General features: G+C 42.1%; 1 protein-coding gene across 1 annotated transcript in view; it reads right to left on the reverse strand.

Annotated features, from left to right (window-relative positions):
• The window catches only part of LOC130549641 (receptor-type tyrosine-protein phosphatase mu-like), a gene marked incomplete at its 5' end in the record, with an annotated part of 74,192 nt that extends 56,159 nt beyond the window's left edge, over positions 1 to 18,033 (reverse strand). Inside the window, 8 exons of the mRNA XM_057326917.1 lie at positions 636 to 909; positions 2,330 to 2,337; positions 3,399 to 3,419; positions 9,445 to 9,482; positions 9,877 to 9,898; positions 13,682 to 13,897; positions 17,052 to 17,161; positions 17,725 to 18,033. Coding sequence (XP_057182900.1) covers positions 636 to 909; positions 2,330 to 2,337; positions 3,399 to 3,419; positions 9,445 to 9,482; positions 9,877 to 9,898; positions 13,682 to 13,897; positions 17,052 to 17,161; positions 17,725 to 18,033 — 998 coding nt within the window. The remainder of the gene's footprint in view (positions 1 to 635; positions 910 to 2,329; positions 2,338 to 3,398; positions 3,420 to 9,444; positions 9,483 to 9,876; positions 9,899 to 13,681; positions 13,898 to 17,051; positions 17,162 to 17,724) is intronic.
• Positions 18,034 to 18,931: the final 898 nt, after the last annotated feature.

Below are 18,931 nucleotides of genomic sequence, written 5' to 3' on the forward strand. Positions count from 1 at the left end.
ATTCGACCGTGCCAAAACATTCGGCAACTTTGTTGTGAAGAGAAGAAAGTGGCAAAATAAATCTGTGAGTTGTAAAAGGAAATAATTGGAGCGGGAGGCAAATGGAAGAGCGTTTACGCTGAAGGTCAGCAGAGTCTCGCCGGGATTGTGTGCGGACGGACTTTTGTTTTTCTCTACATTACTGTCACCAGGGAGAAGAGAAAGCGCCGGCTGTAATTGGTGGCGTTCTGCTAATTGGGAGCAATTAAAGAACAGAAACATGTGAAGAAAAGTGGAGCGATGATTTGAAAGTGCGTGAGAACACACGAGCAGGTGCAGGTCACAAGAGATGTGATTAATCAAAGTTAGACATCACTTGACCTCATGAGAAAACCATGTAGGACTGTGTGAATGCCATCGTTTTAATTGCAAACAAGTCTTCATGAAGAGAAAAAATGAGTTCAGCGCAAAGGAGTTGAAATGTTTTCTGCTTCAGCGATCATTAATTATCATCTAAAGATTCTCATTAGTCTTTACACTCAATTATGAGGTTCACGCTGAAAAACACTGGTGTTGAGTGTGAGATGAGTAGAATTCTGGGATTCTGTTATTTCTAGGTGTATCAAACTCCTGATGGTGTAGTTTTGAGCTCTCACCCCGTTGGCCGTGCTGACGGCCTGATAGTAGATGCTGTAGCTCTTGTGAGGCAGCAGCGGAAGGTTCCAGTAGCCGTCATACGTCCGGTTGTCTCCCACAGTGAAGGGCAGTGGGCTCTGAATCCGGCCGGCAGGGAACTCTGCTGTGAAGTAATACTGAGAGTTCAGCACGGATGTGTTCTGGAAGTGGATGGGGATTGGATAACACCGCAGAATCTCTGCAGCTCTCCGTGAACGCCGCGGACGCTCCTCTTCAACCACCACCTGATACACACTGCACCACACACACGCACACGCACACACACACACGCATGTTAGGTTTCCATGTTTTATGGGGACATTCCATAGACACAATGGTTTTTATACTGTACAAATTGTATCTCATATTCCCTACCCCTAACAATCACACACAACTGTCTGCTCTTTTACATTTTCACAAAAGTTCATTCTGTATGATTTATAAGCTCGTTTCCTCATGGGGACCAAAACATGTCCCATTTTTGTGGGGACATTATGTCCCCATACCGTAGGGTTTACCCTTCCCCACACACACACACATTTACACATGTCAATATACACTGTGATATAGTTTTACTTTAACATAGTCATATACTGTATACTGTGTTTATTTGGATATGAAAATGATACTTGATAAACAATAAACTTTAAACATTATTTTGGAAAACCACATAAATATCATGTTAGTTTCATTATGTATATTCTACTACAGTAGCATCACAACACAAACAAACAAACAAAAACAGCATTACCACGGTACTGTGTTATGGAGGAAAATTGCTGTTGTTTCAACCCATGGTTTGCTCAAATATGAACACTTTCCAGATTCATTTAAGTTCATACAAATCTTACCCAATCATAGGTTGAAACCTAATATCCAAGTTTTTTTACCACAGTAAAATATGGAATTAAATAAATATACAGTAGTTATCATTCCCATTATGATTTAGGATTACATAACCATTGCTCATCTGTAATGATTTAGTCATTATTCGTGGTTTGACAGTCAATCAATAAAAACATGGTGACTATAGTTAAAGCACGGTAACCTCAGATTGTGCTACAGTAATCATAGTTTTACTATGGTAAATCCATATATTATCCATATGGTAACCAAAAACCTGGATATTACACTTTTACTATAATAAGATGATGGGTAATTAAATTCATGGTTATGTTTATTTTGAGTCCACAGTTCTAGAATTCATATCATTCCTTTTTTCCTACATCAGCATCAGACAGATCAAATGACTTGAGCGAGCTAATGTGATGTATCTCCAGCTTCATGTTTGTTTGGCTTTAAAGTGTGTGATCCGCTGGCCGGCCGGCGTTAGACTCGCACCGGAGCCGCGGGTTCACATCTCAGCCAAGAGTCATCGTCTGAAGAGATTTAATGAAGTGTGTGAATCCAGCAGCCCGAGGCCTGAGAGAAACCCGCTCCACATCTCATTTATATCAGCACTAGGAAATAAAAAACACCACCTATTTCCAGACATTCAAAAAACTCGACTCTGACGCACAGCGTGATCTTGAATTTCTAGAAAAAGACACCACAGCGAGAGAGTGAAATGACAACATGAGCCGGGCTCGCGGGCGGTCTTCATATGTAGAGAGAATAATGGAATACACAGAAGACCGGAACGCTTTTTTCTCCAATTCGCCAGGCGGATCAAGACCTGACGGGCTCAGAAACCTCAGCGAGGAGACACACAGGGACAAGTGAAATGGAGTTGGAATTACTGGCGTCCGCGGCTCCGAGTCCCTTTATTAGAGCAAAAGACCAGGAGAGACAGAACCTCGGCACATTCTCCTCAAATCCAACTCTCCCTCTCTCCGTCTGTCAGGCACAAATTAGCTTTACAAGTACCCAGAGCGAGACTCCATTTGCTCTTTAATATTTCAAACGCCTAAAGGTCACAAAGCTCTTTTAGCTCGTCTGTATCACGCTCAGAGAGAGACAGCACACGGACATCCTCTGTGTTCATCAAACCATAGCAAAATAAAGCCTGCTGGTGTGCTTGGTGTCAGATGGTATAACACGATATTGCGAAGTGGCATTTACAGCCATTATACCAGTGCAATGTGAGAAAACTGATGACAAGTCAAAAGCAGAAAGCTGAAAGAAGCGTCATGCACATCCACTCACAGCTCAGATATTCTAATGTGTGATTGCTGCAATTAGCTGCAGATTATTCCTGAGTGAACAGACAGATTGATAATTGAATTAAGAAGGGTTTAGGTTAATCAGACACGGGGGGATTATTTCACAAAGGTTAATAGAATCAAGACGTTCTGTTGGAGAATAATTCACTAATCGTTGACACGATGTTCCGCAGAAAATGAGCTGAGATTCTCCAGTGAAAGAAGGTCAAACATCTGACACAAAACACACACTCGTGAGCTGAGGTACATGTTTGAGAGACGGGTGGAGCTTTGCTATTGTGCGCTATATTTACAGTCAATATCATGAGGGCTATGCAAATATCTCAACTATTACACAATTAGTCAATTTAGTTTATTTGCAGGTTATGTATGTTTATGTAAACTAGATTTAACTGGCAAAATAAACATGATCAGCTTTTACTTCAGAGCTTAAAACGTAATAATTGCTCATTCAACTTTGAATAAAAGCATCTGATAAATGAATAAATGTAAATTTACATACCCAACACATTTATGAAATGAAAAAATAAACGTAAAAAAGTCCATTAAATGTGCCACTAAATCTCAACGAATTAACATGACGGCTCCAGTCATCTGGGATTGCTAGATAAAGATGTTTCAAAATTAAATGAATAGAATCCCCACTTAAAAAGCTAAATAAGAATATAATTTGTATTTATATTACAGTCTAATAATTATAATTACATATATATATTATAACAATATACTGTCTAATTATATAATAGAATAGAATATACTTGCCTGAAATGCAGTAAGGAGGATGAGATGTGTGAGAAATGTCAGAGATACAGTATGTTGTTGTAAATCATCCGGCTGATATTTACCTTTGACCTTCAGCGTGAGGCATCACAGCGCAGCGGCTATTTAGCAGGAAAAGTGAATGTAATGAAATATTAATTTCAGCCAGAGATGCTGGTGAGAAAAGGGTTGATCGCAAGCCTACGCTGAGAAGAACAAAGGGCAGAACTTCACGAGCGTTTCAGTCTCTGAGAGGCGATGAACACGACACGGAAGAGTTACAGCTAACTTAAAGGCCACCCATTACTTTACAGACATGACACCGTGTGATGTACAGACGCCAGATATGACTTCAGTCCTGCTTTAATAGCTCATCCTGACACACTTCATCACAGCTGAGAACCCTGGATCAGCACAGCATTTCTGTAGAACTGCCGAAGCTTAACACGACACATGAAAAGAATCTGTTTCACAGCCAAAAACACTGAATACAACACCATCATGGGTGCAAAACCACACTCACAACAGTCAATAGTAACACTGTGTGTGTGTACTTTTATTATTGTTATTAACATTAAAATGATTCATAGCTTATATACATTTAACTGTGAATATAAATAAAAATATATCAGTCAAAGATGTGATGATATGATTATGATATGAATCATTAAAGAATCCTGTTGAAAAAAACAATAAAGGAGTTACAATGGTTTTAAAGGGATTTGTATGGGTTTTAATGGAATCTTTAATGCTGGTATATGATGGATTCTATTGGTGGGACTGGAATAATGCCCAAAACATGCTACAAAAATACATTTTGTGATGTTTTTAATGGAAAAAGCTAATGGTTCATAATGGTAACCATTAGAATTTCTGTAATTGTTTCTATTGGGTTTCTATCCTGCTGAAAAACCAATAGAAACCATTAAAGAAGTTATAATGGTTTTATTGGTTTTAAAGGGATTTGTATTGGTTTAAATGGAAACTGTAATGGTTCTACTGGTATGTGATGAATTCTATTGGTGGGATGTTAAATCCTACTGGAATAATGCCCAAAACACAAAGGCATTCTGTAATGGTTTTAATGGAAAAAGCTAATGGTTCATAATGGTATTTTATTGTAAACCATTAGAATTTCTGTAATGGTTTCTGTTGGGGTCTATTGTTTTTTCAGCAGCGATGTTTTTTTCAGGGTTCCCTGTTGAAAAACCCCCAATAAAAACCATTACAGAAATTCTAAAAGAAAATTCCTTTTTGTAGTGTGTTTTGGGCATTATTCCAATACAATGTAACATCCCACCAATAGAATCCATCACATATCAGTATAGAACCATTACAGTTTCCATTAAAACCAATACAAATCCCTTTCAAACCATTACAACTTCTTTAATGTTTTTTTCAGCAGGGTTGTGCTTTGAGCGCCGTTCAAAATAACTCGATTCATTTTACATTCTATCGCACTGTGATTTCTTACACAAGAGTCTGCAGAAAATGAATTTGAGATGTAAAATAAATGATGTGGTACATGCACCGGTTTCTTCATTACTTCGAAGAATTTGAAGAATTACTTTGAATTTTAAAAACAAATGTAGAAAAACTTTGAACTTAATTAAACTGAAATCACCATTCTATCAAAGTACAATGAAAAGTCTTTTAAAGGTTTTAATATGAAGAGAGCATAACTGCTGTGACTGGTAGTTAAAGAGAGTAAAACGTTCTGGTCTGGACGGCCTAATCTCCCTCACACAGTCAGACTTCCAGGATCAGCGACCTTGGAAACACTTCCTCTAATTGGCGTGGAGAGAACGGGTGCCATGGCAACGAGAAGCCCGGCGAGCGCTATGTGTGGTCACGGTCATTATAAAGCATATCGGGATGTTTTCTGAAGTCATCACACGACACGATCACAAACCCAATACAAGCTACATCAACAACAACAAATACCTGCTAAATGACCGGAGGAGCTCAGCGTAACCTCCACTGACACCAATTATTCCTCCTCACACCCGCCTGACGCTTCATCGGCTCCTGTGACCGTTTACCAATTACACATCTTCTCCTCAGTGAGCCCGACGCTGACGTTTATTCATCACGGGTGCTGCACGCTTCCAGCCGCACACATCACGTGTGTCAATTCTCGACATGATCTGAGTTTAATCTGGGACTCGTGTTAGGCGTGACATATATCAACTTAAGCCTCAAGTATTGGCCGTATCGATCAGTCTCTTGTGTTCAGCAGAACTGATCGCTGTATTTATTCTCTTTCCCATAAATCCCCACCACGATTAATACCCACTGAGAACAGCTATGAATTCTGGGTAAGAACCTCTGGATTCTGGAGATCTGGTAATAGGAAAATCATATTTATGTCCTGACAGTCTCACATGAGAAACTGATCTCTGGCTAAACACAGATTAGCTATCATTAAAGAAAAAAAAAGAATAACAATCAAAAAGATGCATGTTATCAATAAAGAGTGGGTGTCATTCAGTGCTTAAAGTCCCCGTGAACTGGAAGTTGCCACCATTTTTACTTCCGGATTTTGACGCATTTCCGAGTGAAATGGAATTTCGAATGAGAAAAATAGTGGGCGTGGCTCTCATCTTTCTCTGTGATTTGATTGGATGTATAAAACAGCTGTTGCATTTTGAAATGGAACCGGCAGCAGACTGACAGTTGAAGGGGAGGAGTTAACGGATGCTCCGCCCAAGCCGTCTAACACACGTCATTTAAGATGGATAGTCATCACAGGAAGGAAGTGCATTTTCAGATTTTAACTGAAGATTATGAGGGCACACGAATTTAAAAAAGTGAATGACCCACATTGATAAACTGTTTACAATAAACGCTGCAATATTTCATGAAAAAATAGGCAGCGTAAATTTCTATTTCACTGGGACTTTAACTCTCAGGAAATGTCTTGACTTTCTTTATGTGAAATGCATTTCTTTAGATTTCAGGGTGAATTATGATGTTCTCAACAGACTGCAGCGGTTATGAAAATGATAAACGTCTTGAAGCTCCATAAAGACTAAACAGTGTTGCCACTTTTTGCAGAATTTAATAAAATCTTGAAGGAAACTATTATGAAATGACAATGCGAGGCAATAACGCGGCTGAAGTGGCCCTCGTTTGGGAAATCAACATCGAGTTCCCACACAATCCATCCAATAATAAAGCTGCTTATTGTGTCACACCTGCTCTCACGTACATGCTCTGGTTTGGGTTGTGTTGGTGTTCTCCTGGGGTCTGAAGCTGTGACACAGCCCATATTAGCATGTCATCACGTCTCCCTGAACGTGTGAAGAAACCCGTCCACAATACATCGCTGCTCTGGAGTGGAAAAATGCCTATTCTCTGTGAGCCAGATACATGACGCCCGGGGGAGGAAAGACGGAGCGATTGTGTCCAGAAATAGAGGAGAGTGCTGCTGTTTTATGCTCCACTGCAACGCACACGACACAAAGCTTTACATGAAACGCCGGATCCCGTCTCCAATCGCTTCTGGTATCGGGCCGATGGTTTCTGTACGACGGCAGGCCAGCGCAGGCCCGGCGTGGGAGAGCACTAATCTCTCCATTGTGCCAGATGCTGTATTCATGTGCCAGCCTGCGGTCATCAAACATCAGCGCATCTTCACTCAATAACCCAACACGGCCAATGCGCTCCCGCCTTCAACTACCACCAGTGGTTTTATTCCCAACAACCACAGAAATCCTTTCTGGAAGCAATCTCAGCGTATCACAACGAAACATCTGCTATGTGAAATCCCTTCCTAAAGCAGATGAGATATTGCCAGCGTGTCATAATTCATGCACCCGTTCTGAATCTGTGAACATCATTACAAACACCTTCATCAAAGGGATTTTCACTGATGTGATCTCACTCCTCCTGAATGTCTGTGGGAGTACGTCACAGGTTTACACGGGACTATGGAATGATTTTGCGGACTAAATTAAAAAGGAATTGCAAACTGCATTTGCAAATGCGTTTTCTATTTATTCCTGTAGAAAATTGTGACATAATTCAAACGCAAATGCAAACCATTTGCATTTGCGCGAACGCACAATGTCCGCCAAATATCAAAAGGAAAAGCAAAGTCTATTTGCAACTGAATTACCTCTGTGTTACAAGTTACGACCCTGCCATATTTAAATCAAAATGGCAATTCCCCATATGCCATTTCACTTCCTCTGGCGTCGCGTATTAAGCCTGCCAAAACTCAAATGAAACCGCAAATTCCTTTGCATTTGCGTTTCCTCTGACTTGTGCAGAAACCTGTCAATCAATGGCGGGGGTGGGCTTATTCAACGGGGTGTGTTTGTATCGGGAAGTGACGTCAAATAGAAAACGCATTTTCAAATGCAGTTTGCAATTCCTTTTTAATTTAGTCCGCAGAATCACTCCATACTGGACTGATATATATAACATGTATATTATAACACACAACACAGACACAGTAAATGTAAGGTTGGGTGTGTGATATTCAGACGTGATGTTTCGTCCGATACGAGCTAAATCCTCTTGTTAATGTGCCATCTCACGCTCGTTCCGTCTGATTCCTGCTCATCAACATGGCTTGTGTTTCATCTGACCGATCGCATCGCTAGAGGTGGAAATCACAGGAATGACATCATCACCAGTGAATCATGTCATCACATCCATCTTCTCTTTATCACGGCCGCTTGTACAAGCCTCTCAGGTCTCTTTTGTCACCTGTCTGTTGACCTCCATTAAAATGGCCTCACACCAGAAGAAAGTCAACATGCTTTTCAATTTTTCACCGTTGAACTGAAAGCGTGAAAACACAGCGTGGTTTATTCATGCTAAAGTGCAGTGTGCATTTTCATGATGTCAGGATTTCTGCAGCTCATACAGTACAGACTAAAGTCACCATCATCAAACGTGTGAGATATTTATGTGCAGATATTAGACAGCCTTCAGCGATCATGTGACGGTCTGTCGTGATGTAACGCATGAGAACAGAAGGAATGAATGTGATGTTTAGTCTAGTACACACAAACCAACAGAAGAAGTTAACTGTTTGATATATTCATGTCAGTTGAAATGGGATGCTAGAAATTCCCATAGATCTACATTTACAAGTCAATTCCACGAGAACACATACACTACATATGTCCATGTGTCTCTGGTCTCAAACAACATCGGAGAAGGAAATGAGCACAGTGAGCTCTGCAGATGTCAGTCTGTGTGATGATGCCGCCCGCGCGCTCCGGATCAAACACACAAACAATAAAACATCAACCAATCAATCAGCTTCAGAACCTGCCGTTGTGTTATCACAGTTAATGTGTGTGTGTGTGTGTGTGTGTGTGTTGTGATGACGGACCTGACGGGGGNGCAGTTTTGAGATAACAAGCTTTACAGTTTTTGCATTCCATTTGACTTCGTAGAAGGAAAAAATCATAGAATGTAAATAAGTTGTCACAGAATAAGAAAATGTGAATAAATCATTTTTGACAAAAATGTCAGATAGAACCTAATGGGCCCTATCGTACACCCGGCACAAGGTGCGGCGCAGGTGTTTTTACTAGTTTCAGCCCGACGCAGTTCTCATTTTCCCGTCCTGAGCTTTGTAAAAAATCCCTGCGTTTCAGAGAGGCGGGACAAAGAGGAGATGCAAACATGCACGGTGTGTGGAAAATACAGCGCTTACAAACCTTAAATCCTGTATACACATTGAGTTACATCTAAAACAAACCATAATATTCCTTTTAGCCCCGTCATATGACCCCTTTAACTTCGTGCACGAGCAAATCAGTTTCTTCGCTTGAGAAGTGTTCAGCTTTTCCGCCAACAAACTCCACCGTGTAAATAACAAATCCGCCATGGCGCGAGCGCAGCTGACTCTTAAAAGGAATGAGAGATGACACTCTGATTGGTTTACTGCACGTTTTGCCCAAAAAACACCCATGACTCATTAAGAGAATCGGGACAAGCCGTTTAGACCATGCGCCCGGGCGCACCAAGCGTTTCCCTGTTGTTAAACTAGCAAAAGTGTCGGACACGCCCTGAGTGCACCTGCGCCGTGCGCTTTAGACCATGCGCTTTAGACCATGCGCTTAGATCATTAAAATAGAGCCCTATAATTCTAAGGTGATGAAATGAGACGTCAGCAATGTGTCAAACTAGGCTCAGATGTGTCTCGTCTGCAATCAAAAGATCGCAATATTACTGAAGATCTCAATATCAACTCAAACATTTCTCATCATAGTCTTTCAAGACTAAATGATATGATCTATTGATTTGTAATGTACTGGTTGTGTATGTGTATGTGTACGTGTGAGTTCTTGTGGAAACATCTGTATAATGAAGCCTCAGATTCTTAATTGAGACATAACGGAGCGCTCCGTCAGGCGTGTGCGAGCAGTGAAAGGCTCCTCTGGGTTTCATTCATGAATCCGGTCTTCACTCATCCGTCCTCTGCTGTCGGGCGGGTTCAGTGTTTCACTGGCCATTTAAGACTCTTAAGTTATAATATAATAATAAACAGAAAGGACATTCGCGAGCGCTGGACTCGGACGGGCAGGAAAAAACATGTTTCATGTGTGGAGAAGAACTGAGCATCTTCATTCTTTAACACGACTAACAGCAGACATATTGATTTACTTTCTCATCACATGTTTCTGCTTTTATTCTGAGCGCATGTTACCCCTCCTCATGTTACTTTATCATGTTCATCATTTGCCAGAGAGCTTCAGAAGAGGGAAAATCCCCCACAATCCACTGCAACTCACATACAGCCCACTGTTCACCATCACAGATCTTCACAGAGGAGAATCTTATTGCTCAGAGCTCAGCAGAACTGATCTGGACTTCTCCGCTGTGTCTCATCAGATGTCTCTCCTAAAGTTGCTCAGGAGAAATAAAAACACAGTCAGATGAGAGCGTAACTGTGTGAACACGTGAAGAGTCTGGAGGTGTGAATGAATGTCGATTGTAGAGGTGAAATCATCTGGATCTGAGTACACGTGATGAGAAATGTTGGAGTTGATATTGAGATCTTCAATCATGTTGAGATCTTTGGATTGCGGACGAGACAAATCTGAGCTCGGTTTGACACACTGTTGACATCTCTTCTCAAACTCTCATGACACACACGTTTGTCAGATTTCTCAGCAGAAACATCTGAGACTCACATGAGACTTAATCCGACATTTCCATCTGGTCGATGTGTAGGAGAAATAACTGAGATCTTGGATTGGTCTTGTTTATGGTGTGTCTCAGGTTTTCTTCAAGTTCATGAGATTATGAAGATGAAATGATTGTGGAGCGCGTTGTCTCGGGTCCAGTTGATGTACAGTATAATGAAGCTGTGTTGTATGTGTGGTGTTTAGAGCCGTGAGGACAGTGTGTGTTTGTGTGACGTGTGACTCACACTGAGGCTGAACAATGCAGCGCTCAAAGGACTCATTGTTGCCAAGCTTCATTTGTGGAAATTTGAGCAATTAAGCTGTCAGATTCACGTTCTGAAATGACGTTGTGTCACCTCGGTCTCCTTTAAGAAAGTGTCAGAGCGCACGAAACAAAAGCTTTCTGCCTCATTTGAGTGTTCAAGACTTCCACCATGACATTTCATGAGAACCTCAGTGTGAATTCATCAGCACAGAACGTCCCGGTCCACCACACCGTCTGCGATCAGAGCCCGAGACCTCAAGAAATGATCTCAGATCAGCCGTACATCTTTAAATTGGGCTTTTATTTGATTCTTTTTTGTAACCCCTGTGAACCTTAAGACAAAATGTCCAATACGTTTAAAACCACCACCAACCAGATGTGAATGTGTGGTGTGTGTTCTCCTGTCGTAGGCACGCAGCCTCTTGATATTTCCCACCTGATGAGTCCAGAGCCCCCCCTCCCCTCGTTCCCATTGTGTCTTTAAATTGAATGGGTTAGTGTGAGATTAGACGGCTCTCCATTAGCAACTGAATGATTTATTTAAAGCAAGCCCCTCGGCTACTTTTCATTAAGTTATATTAGAAACGTGGGGCGTCTGGACTGGAGATCCAGAACAAAACCCCGCTCTAGCCCTTTAGAAAAGATTCCGGTATGATCCGGCCTACATATTACTGCTCCAAATCATGGAGACTCAGAATTCTCCTGTAAAATATCTGCAGTTCAAAGTCAACATGAAACGATGTTCACAACCCTTTTGATGTGATGTTTTGGCCAGCGCTTGAGTTTATTCTCTGTTTTCTATCATAATAGATCCAAAACTTGATGCGAGTTCGCTAATGTAGCGAGTGAACAGATATTAGACGGGAGAATGTTTTCTATTGGGATGAAAGATTGACGCACATCTGCTAAGATATAACGTGTGGGGTTGACATGAATGGTGTGTGATATGTGACATCATGTGTTTGTTCTTTTTCACCTGTAGATCTTCTACAAGGCCGTGAGCTCGTTTGACCCTGAGTTTAATCTGGCCAATCAGAGCGGGAAGGTGTTGAAGTTCAGTAACGAGACGTCACATGTGTTTGTGGGATTGTATCCTGGTTCCACGTACTCCTTCACTATCAGAGCCAGCACGGTCAAGGGCTACGGACCACCGGTCATCACCCAGTTCACAAGCAAGATATCACGTAAGAGCATCACCGTCTCCATGGCAACTGAGCTAACGGTTGTTGTGTGCACGCTCCAGTGTTTCCATGCTGACTGCGCAGAAATAAACACACACACACACACGCGTGTTCATCTGATGTCAAACATGCACGCACGTGAGAAACACTTTGTTAGAATGAGTCTCAGTACTGACGTAACTGACTAGTTTATATGGCAGCACATCTCAACAGATGACATTTCTTCTATTAGACCTGAGACATTAAGCATGACAGTGATGTCCACTCTAGGGGACGCGGGGTCTAAAGGGGCTAATAAATGGTACTTTCATTGAAAAAGAGAAACAAACACAGAAAAAGGAATATAATCTGTTGTTTAGCAAGCTGTTCGGTCCAGCTTCATCCTGACCCGCTGCTAATGAAAGATTGAGTTTGGAATGGAAACACTGGTGGAATCGAGTTGGTTCTGTTGATATTCATCCTAAACATGACATCACCAGTGAATGTTTCGATATGTGTGTGTGTGTGTGTGTGTGTGTGTGGTGTGTGTGTGTGTGGTGTGTGGTGTGTGTGTGTGTGTGTGTGTGTGTGTGTGTGTGTGTGTGTGTGTGTGTGTGTGTGTGTGTGTGTGTGTGTGTGTGTGTGTAATGATGAACAGCACCCCGTATGCCCGGGTACGAGCAGGAGAGTCCTCTGAATCAGACCGACAGCACCGTGACAGTCCTGCTGAAAGCGGCTCAGAGCAGAGGAGATAAATAAAGCAACTTAATTCTCACCTTATAGTTCATGTCTTGCTCAAAGCGCTCCTCAAACCTTCTTACTTTTCTCTTGAGAGTCTGAATGTGTTTGCTGAGGAGTGGGATGGAGGTCACGTCACCTCCAGGAGCCTCCGTTCTCACAAGCCCACGAGCCCTAAACACACACACACACACACACACACACACACACACACACACACACACACACACACACACACACACACACACACACACACACACACACGCACACACGCACACACACACGCACACACACACACACACACACACACACATATCGAAACATTCACTGGTGATGTCATGTTTAGGATGAATATCAACAGAACCAACTCGATTCCACCAGTGTTTCCATTCCAAACTCAATCTTTCATTAGCAGCGGGTCAGGATGAAGCTGGACCGAACAGCTTGCTAAACAACAGATTATATTCCTTTTTCTGTGTTTGTTTCTCTTTTTCAATGAAAGTACCATTTATTAGCCCCTTTAGACCCCGCGTCCCCTAGAGTGGACATCACTGTCATGCTTAATGTCTCAGGTCTAATAGAAGAAATGTCATCTGTTGAGATGTGCTGCCATATAAACTAGTCAGTTACGTCAGTACTGAGACTCATTCTAACAAAGTGTTTCTCACGTGCGTGCATGTTTGACATCAGATGAACACGCGTGTGTGTGTGTGTGTTTATTTCTGCGCAGTCAGCATGGAAACACTGGAGCGTGCACACAACAACCGTTAGCTCAGTTGCCATGGAGACGGTGATGCTCTTACGTGATATCTTGCTTGTGAACTGGGTGATGACCGGTGGTCCGTAGCCCTTGACCGTGCTGGCTCTGATAGTGAAGGAGTACGTGGAACCAGGATACAATCCCACAAACACATGTGACGTCTCGTTACTGAACTTCAACACCTTCCCGCTCTGATTGGCCAGATTAAACTCAGGGTCAAACGAGCTCACGGCCTTGTAGAAGATCTACAGGTGAAAAAGAACAAACACATGATGTCACATATCACACACCATTCATGTCAACCCCACACGTTATATCTTAGCAGATGTGCGTCAATCTTTCATCCCAATAGAAAACATTCTCCCGTCTAATATCTGTTCACTCGCTACATTAGCGAACTCGCATCAAGTTTTGGATCTATTATGATAGAAAACAGAGAATAAACTCAAGCGCTGGCCAAAACATCACATCAAAAGGGTTGTGAACATCGTTTCATGTTGACTTTGAACTGCAGATATTTTACAGGAGAATTCTGAGTCTCCATGATTTGGAGCAGTAATATGTAGGCCGGATCATACCGGAATCTTTTCTAAAGGGCTAGAGCGGGGTTTTGTTCTGGATCTCCAGTCCAGACGCCCCACGTTTCTAATATAACTTAATGAAAAGTAGCCGAGGGGCTTGCTTTAAATAAATCATTCAGTTGCTAATGGAGAGCCGTCTAATCTCACACTAACCCATTCAATTTAAAGACACAATGGGAACGAGGGGAGGGGGGGCTCTGGACTCATCAGGTGGGAAATATCAAGAGGCTGCGTGCCTACGACAGGAGAACACACACCACACATTCACATCTGGTTGGTGGTGGTTTTAAACGTATTGGACATTTTGTCTTAAGGTTCACAGGGGTTACAAAAAAGAATCAAATAAAAGCCCAATTTAAAGATGTACGGCTGATCTGAGATCATTTCTTGAGGTCTCGGGCTCTGATCGCAGACGGTGTGGTGGACCGGGACGTTCTGTGCTGATGAATTCACACTGAGGTTCTCATGAAATGTCATGGTGGAAGTCTTGAACACTCAAATGAGGCAGAAAGCTTTTGTTTCGTGCGCTCTGACACTTTCTTAAAGGAGACCGAGGTGACACAACGTCATTTCAGAACGTGAATCTGACAGCTTAATTGCTCAAATTTCCACAAATGAAGCTTGGCAACAATGAGTCCTTTGAGCGCTGCATTGTTCAGCCTCAGTGTGAGTCACACGTCACACAAACACACACTGTCCTCACGGCTCTAAACACCACACATACAACACAGCTTCATTATACTGTACATCAACTGGACCCGAGACAACGCGCTCCACAATCATTTCATCTTCATAATCTCATGAACTTGAAGAAAACCTGAGACACACCATAAACAAGACCAATCCAAGATCTCAGTTATTTCTCCTACACATCGACCAGATGGAAATGTCGGATTAAGTCTCATGTGAGTCTCAGATGTTTCTGCTGAGAAATCTGACAAACGTGTGTGTCATGAGAGTTTGAGAAGAGATGTCAACAGTGTGTCAAACCGAGCTCAGATTTGTCTCGTCCGCAATCCAAAGATCTCAACATGATTGAAGATCTCAATATCAACTCCAACATTTCTCATCACGTGTACTCAGATCCAGATGATTTCACCTCTACAATCGACATTCATTCACACCTCCAGACTCTTCACGTGTTCACACAGTTACGCTCTCATCTGACTGTGTTTTTATTTCTCCTGAGCAACTTTAGGAGAGACATCTGATGAGACACAGCGGAGAAGTCCAGATCAGTTCTGCTGAGCTCTGAGCAATAAGATTCTCCTCTGTGAAGATCTGTGATGGTGAACAGTGGGCTGTATGTGAGTTGCAGTGGATTGTGGGGGATTTTCCCTCTTCTGAAGCTCTCTGGCAAATGATGAACATGATAAAGTAACATGAGGAGGGGTAACATGCGCTCAGAATAAAAGCAGAAACATGTGATGAGAAAGTAAATCAATATGTCTGCTGTTAGTCGTGTTAAAGAATGAAGATGCTCAGTTCTTCTCCACACATGAAACATGTTTTTTCCTGCCCGTCCGAGTCCAGCGCTCGCGAATGTCCTTTCTGTTTATTATTATATTATAACTTAAGAGTCTTAAATGGCCAGTGAAACACTGAACCCGCCCGACAGCAGAGGACGGATGAGTGAAGACCGGATTCATGAATGAAACCCAGAGGAGCCTTTCACTGCTCGCACACGCCTGACGGAGCGCTCCGTTATGTCTCAATTAAGAATCTGAGGCTTCATTATACAGATGTTTCCACAAGAACTCACACGTACACATACACATACACAACCAGTACATTACAAATCAATAGATCATATCATTTAGTCTTGAAAGACTATGATGAGAAATGTTTGAGTTGATATTGAGATCTTCAGTAATATTGCGATCTTTTGATTGCAGACGAGACACATCTGAGCCTAGTTTGACACATTGCTGACGTCTCATTTCATCACCTTAGAATTATAGGGCTCTATTTTAATGATCTAAGCGCATGGTCTAAAGCGCATGGTCTAAAGCGCACGGCGCAGGTGCACTCAGGGCGTGTCCGACACTTTTGCTAGTTTAACAACAGGGAAACGCTTGGTGCGCCCGGGCGCATGGTCTAAACGGCTTGTCCCGATTCTCTTAATGAGTCATGGGTGTTTTTTGGGCAAAACGTGCAGTAAACCAATCAGAGTGTCATCTCTCATTCCTTTTAAGAGTCAGCTGCGCTCGCGCCATGGCGGATTTGTTATTTACACGGTGGAGTTTGTTGGCGGAAAAGCTGAACACTTCTCAAGCGAAGAAACTGATTTGCTCGTGCACGAAGTTAAAGGGGTCATATGACGGGGCTAAAAGGAATATTATGGTTTGTTTTAGATGTAACTCAATGTGTATACAGGATTTAAGGTTTGTAAGCGCTGTATTTTCCACACACCGTGCATGTTTGCATCTCCTCTTTGTCCCGCCTCTCTGAAACGCAGGGATTTTTTACAAAGCTCAGGACGGGAAAATGAGAACTGCGTCGGGCTGAAACTAGTAAAAACACCTGCGCCGCACCTTGTGCCGGGTGTACGATAGGGCCCATTAGGTTCTATCTGACATTTTTGTCAAAAATGATTTATTCACATTTTCTTATTCTGTGACAACTTATTTACATTCTATGATTTTTTCCTTCTACGAAGTCAAATGGAATGCAAAAACTGTAAAGCTTGTTATCTCAAAACTGCAACGCAGATAGAATTAGATTTGTGAGATTTAAGCAGAAGTTTCTCTTTGCTCTCCTCTTAACTCTACTTGGTGTCTATGAGAAATCGCCGAGATCCGAAAGAGATAAATGTTACCTCATACTGTTTGATGATTCCATACGTCTGAATGGGTTCTCTCCACCTGAGAGCGATCTTCTCCTCATATGTGCTGCCCTGGATTGACTCCAGAGGAACGGTTCCCGGCACTACAACACACACACACACACACACACACACACACACACACACACACACACACACACACACACACACAACACACGACACACGCACAACAACCACACAATCAGACTAACATTTAAAACTGTCCACCAATATTCTCCTAAATGATTTAACAAATCAACTGCCTTCAGTGAAAAGAGGGAAAACACCACAGGACTGTTTATTTCTCCCTGACCTCAGATCAGCGCAGAAGTACTGACTTTATTTTGGCCTTGACTTCAGTTGGCTTGTTGTATTTAGAAATATTCTTCGGAAAACATGTTGTTCAAATGGACTTGATTGTCTAATAAAACCAGCACACTTATCGTCATGAACCCGTGAACTCATTTATACGTGCAGCTAGAATGAAGTTAAATCACGAATCACTTTTGATCTCCATGTGTGTTTATTAAAAGTCACTCAAAAGAACCAACACACTCCCAGACAAATGATGAAAACGCTTGTATATACGTGTGCTTGATGTTTGATACATTCTTCTTCTAATCTTCAGTTTGTTTGGAATGGATGTCTGTGATAATAAAGCACTAACCGTCCTCATCCGTCAGAACGTTGAGCTCTTCACTCTCTTTGACGCCCTCGGGGTTTCTCAGTACGAGTTTCACGCTGACGTTGGTGAAGGGCAGCAGGTTCCGGATGGTGTGTTGAGGAGAGATGCTGAGCGTATCGGTACATTTCTCCTCTCTGGTTTCTTCTTCAGCGTTCAGCGTGTAGCGATACTCCACCGTCAGACTGTAGTTGTGACAGCGCGTCACGTTGTAGCCGAACGGCTCCCAGCGAACGGTGAACTGCTTGGATTTGATGTCGATGACCTGCAGCCGTCGCGGGCCGTGCATGGGATCTGAAAAAGAACATTTCAAACATACATTAAAGCTTTCAGATGTCACAAATTCAGACTGTCAATGAATCTTTCATCAAGACCCCAACCAGCTCGCATTTCACCACAAAATTATAAAGATGTAAAGATGCAAGAAATGATGTGATGTTGTCATTTAAAGCTTACAGTCAAATATCTGAAAGTTTTCCGTTCTTCAAGTGAACCTCTTGTTTTCCACAATGAAAAAACAACTAGTAGGATTTACTTCATTTTTGTGTTCATTTGCATCATTTTCACACACAGTTTTACATTTTTTTGAAGTAAATCCTACTAGTTGTTTTTTCAGTGCAGTAAAAATGGAGAAATAGAACATTGATAACAAGTCCAGTTTTGCGAGAAACAAGTAAAAACTATTTGCCGTAGGGGTATAAAAATAAACTTGTTTTCCCTGAAATGTTCAGTTTATTTTCGTATATGTACTATTCTTGTTTTAAAGGTGAATCTCGGGTCATGTTTCTGTATGTCAGGGTGAAGGTCTTAAAGAGAGCATGTGAGACGCTTCTTCAGCAGCAGATCTAATGAAAGCGCTTCTCTGGATCCCGCCGGACCCTCAGCTCTGATAATACAATCAATTTCCATTCTGACTTCAATTTAAGAAGCGTTTGTGTGGAATGAAGCTCAGCGCTTCACTGGGGCTCTCCGCCTCACATTCTCTGCCATTACAGAAGCAATCTGCTGCTTGTGATGAAGAACAGAGAAACTAAACCAGCTCCAGAAACATTACAAGACACCTCACACAAAAGCCTTTAACACTTCACACCGATGAAATGAAAGGGAAGAAAAGCATTGAGGGATCACCTCGGCGAGCAGAGAGGAATGAGCTTTATCTGATCATTAAAACAGAGTTTGACGAGCTGCGGCC

The sequence above is a fragment of the Triplophysa rosa genome, unplaced genomic scaffold, assembly GCF_024868665.1.
Source record: "Triplophysa rosa unplaced genomic scaffold, Trosa_1v2 scaffold145_ERROPOS309767, whole genome shotgun sequence".
Lineage (NCBI taxonomy): Eukaryota > Metazoa > Chordata > Actinopteri > Cypriniformes > Nemacheilidae > Triplophysa > Triplophysa rosa.